This window comes from Temnothorax curvispinosus, unplaced genomic scaffold, assembly GCF_003070985.1.
Source record: "Temnothorax curvispinosus isolate PA1 unplaced genomic scaffold, ASM307098v1 QBEX01013050.1, whole genome shotgun sequence".
Taxonomy (NCBI): Eukaryota; Metazoa; Arthropoda; class Insecta; order Hymenoptera; family Formicidae; genus Temnothorax; species Temnothorax curvispinosus.
Genome location: NW_020222830.1, coordinates 53,551 through 57,315, shown reverse-complemented (window position 1 = coordinate 57,315; position 3,765 = coordinate 53,551). Strand labels below are relative to the sequence as shown.

Here is a 3,765-nt window from a genome sequence, read left to right as displayed (position 1 = left end):
CTCTCTCTCTCTCTCTCTCTCTCTCTCTCTCTCTCTCTCTCTCTCGTAAGTAGCGGTTGTGTCACGCTATATCCCGGCTCTTGCTTTGAGTTGATCTGTTTCTGCCGTAAGTTGCCTCCGGGCCTTTTTGTTGCAGATTTAAGCAAGTTTTTTTTCTGCTTGTCACGCGCCTTATTCGCTTTCTTGGAGATTGCCACTTAACTCCGAGTATTTTTGTGACAAGCTTCATTTCTCATCCTAACCTATTCTTGGAATCATCGTGTAATTCTCGGAGTTGCCTGTAAAATACGTCGACTCCGTCTGCGCATGCGTTGTCGATCTGCTCTTCCTGCTCTTTACTTTCTTCTGGTTGGATGTGTGCATGCAGCTAACTGAGTGGTGCCTGCGGTGATCTGCGTGAGCGGCCTTGCCTGATTGGTTGCAGTACGATACTGGTGGTGACTTCTGGTGATATTGCGTCGAGTGACACTGTTGCGAACTGTTGTGAACCTTGTGCTCTTGTAACTAGCTTATAGTTACATAGTTTATTTCTGAGATGCTCATGCAGCGCGAGCGTGTGTGCATCAAGTGCACCAAAACAATCGCTGGTCAATCCGTCTCCTGTACTGTATGCGCGAGGGAGTTTCATCCAGGTTGTGTCAAATCGTACTTAACTATGAAAGCTGCTGGTGACTGTTGCAAGTCTCAGCTGTCGAGTATGTCGATCGTGAGAGATGAACGCCGTGCGTTCTCTCCTACTGTTTTGAGTGACACCGCGTCTGTTGTTGTCGGTGCCGCGCACTCAGGCGCGCAGGCGCATTTTATTACGCGCGATACTGCAGACGGTGCCGCGCTCGACTCTACAAATGAGCTTTTGCGTGGGTTGATTGAGCAGGTGAAGGCGACAGATGCTAAGATTTCTGCTTTCATTGACTGTCAGCAACGTACCAATGAGGAGCTCAATGATAAACTTAATTGCTTAAATCGTCTTACTGACACTGTAGCGGAAAATAGTCAGCGCATCGCGCAATTGGAGCTTGACAATGCCAACCTCGTTCGTGAGATCCGCGATCTTAAGTCTGCTCGGTCAACTCACGACGCTCATTTGAGTAATGAGCTTATTATATCCGGCTTGCCATCGACAACATCCGTTACTCCTGCAAAGCTCTCTGAAAATGTACTCGCGGCATTAAATGTACCTCACTTGGCGTGTCACGTTCTTGGCGTGAGAATGGTCAGCAGACCGCCATCTGCTACTCAGGGCCGTTCCAAGGCGACTACAGCGTCGAGCTCGATGATTGTCACTCTCGCTTCTAGTACTGTGTGCGACGTCATAATTTCGAAAAAGCGTGAAAAGGGTGCTCTTAAACAGCGAGATATATGCGATGCTGGTTCCGATCGGCATGTTTATGTAAACGTACTGCTCCCGAAGTACACATATGACTTGCTACAGCGAGTCAAGCGTATTGCGGCGGAGAATTCTTATAAGTTCGTTTGGGTCAAAAATGGCCATATATGTGTAAGGTCTTCCGATGGACAACCTATTATCCGCATTAACTCAGACGCTGATCTCGCTAAGCTCGTCTGACGTGTCTCGCCGTCTTGTCCGTTGCCTTCGATTGTCCGACATGACTCAGCATGTAATCCTTCCTCACTCCGCATTGCTCAGTTTAACGCCAATTCCCTACGTGGGCATATCGACTTTATTCGCTTACATTTTAGTACTAATTCTCATCATATAATTTCTGTATCTGAAACGTGGCTTCATGCGGGTGTGTCGGACGATCTTGTGGCTTTGGATGGCTACTTTCTTGTTCGTCATGACCGGGTGGGGCGTGTGGGCGGTGGCGTTGCTTGTTACGTGCATAATTCGTTAAAAGTCAGGTTAATTGCAACTTCTATCGGGATCGAGTTCAATGCTCCGGAATATATCATGGTTGAGATTCGTTTGCCGAGTAATGAAGCGGTATTGTTCGTGTCTGTATATAGGAGACCTAAGGGCACTCTTTTAAATGATTTTGTTGAATCACTCACTGGTGTCTCTCATTTATATAAAAATATTATTATTGGCGGCGATCTAAATTGCAACCTTTTGACTGACTGTTATGAGGCGAATTACTTGCGTGAGCTAATGTCAGGCTTATCCTTGACCATCGTCAACTCTGATGCTACCTTTCATACTGCCACTTCCGACTCGTGGCTGGATGTTCTGGTTGTTGATGATGGTGATAAGGTTCTTGCATATAATAAATCCTTGAGTCCATTCGTCGCCGGTCATGATCTACTTGAATTGTCGTACTCACTTGATCGTAAGCTTGACATTGATCAATCTATTCTGCGACGTGGTTACAGGAGCATTGATGTCTCTGCGTTCCTTGAACATCTGGATGCCATTGCTGTTAACGTTCAGACTGTTGATGGCTGCCCTTCTAATGTTGATAAGCTTTGTTCCTGTCTGGTACCTTACTTGATGCACTTGATGTTTTTGCTCCTGCCCGTGTGTCCGTGATTAGGAAGCCTCCTGTTCGATGGCTTACAGATGATTTGAGATGCCGGCTCCGCACTCGCAATTAGATGTACAAGCGGGCCAAACGTTTGGGCAGTCTACTGGGTTATGCCAGTTACCGTCATTTTCGCAACCAGCTTAACAACGATATCAAACGTGCTAAAAGTGAGTTTCACTTGGCTTCCCTTACCAATATTACCGACTCTGCTAAAATGTGGAGAGAACTTGCTCGTTTGGGACTGGTTAAATCTACGTCGGTTTCTCCCTTCCGCTTTTTCACACCTGATCAACTTAACTCTTACTATGTCTCAGTGTCTAGTACGGTATTGCCTTGCACATATGCGAACTTTATTTCTGCCATTGCCTCAGTTTCTTGTTCTTCTCAACGTCCTGATTTTGTTTTCTCTACTATACAGCTAGACTCTTTACAAGCTCATCTTTAATGGACCTCTTCACTCTTATGCGTCTGGCTATGATGGCATCCCGCTTTATGTTCTTCGCATTGCTTGGCCTGTTATTTCTCAGTGGCTTATTCCTCTTTTCAATCGCTCACTTGAAGCTTCCGTATTTCCCTCATCATGGAAACGTGCGTTGATTTGCCCTCTCTCAAAGATTCGCACTCCACTGTCACCGTCTGATACGCGACCCATTGCTAACCTTCCTGAAATGTCAAAAATTCTTGAACGCATGGTTGCCTCACAAATCACCGACTATTTGAATGAACACAACCTGCTTAATCCGAGACAGTCTGCATATCGTTCTGGTTTCAATACGCAATCTGCTCTATTACGTGTCTGTGATGATATTAGAATGGGAATCGATAAAAGACTCATTACAATCATGATTCTATTTGACTTCAGTAAAGCGTTTGATACGGTCCCACATCTTCGCTTGCTTATCAAATTGAAAGAAATTGGTTTTTCTGATGGGGTTCTCGCGTAGATCTTTTCTTACCTTACTGGCCGCTCTCAAGCTGTATTCGACGATGAGGGCAATTTTTCTGAGTGGCTTTTCACGTCGACTGGCGTCTCTCAGGGCTCTATCCTTGGCCCACTTCTATTTGCTCTTTACATCAATGATATAGGTGGATTCCTGTCTTTTGTTTATCATATGTTATTCGCGGATGATGTACAAATATATCTACAATGTACACGTGCCGACATTCTTCATGGTCTTGAGTTGATTTCAAGGGATGCGAACGCCATTTTTGATTATGCTACGTTAAATGGTCTTAAACTCAATCCTGCAAAATTAAAGGTACTTATATTTGGTAGTCAGGC

The 3,765-nt window shown here is 45.2% G+C and overlaps 1 protein-coding gene across 1 annotated transcript; it reads left to right on the top strand.

The window, feature by feature from the left end:
* Positions 1–230: 230 nt before the first annotated feature.
* LOC112463127 lies at positions 231–1,567 on the top strand. Its single transcript, XM_025029322.1, has one exon. The coding sequence runs from the start codon at positions 536–538 to the stop codon at positions 1,565–1,567; it is 1,032 nt and encodes a 343-aa protein (XP_024885090.1). The 5' UTR covers positions 231–535.
* The last annotated feature ends 2,198 nt before the right edge of the window (positions 1,568–3,765 follow it).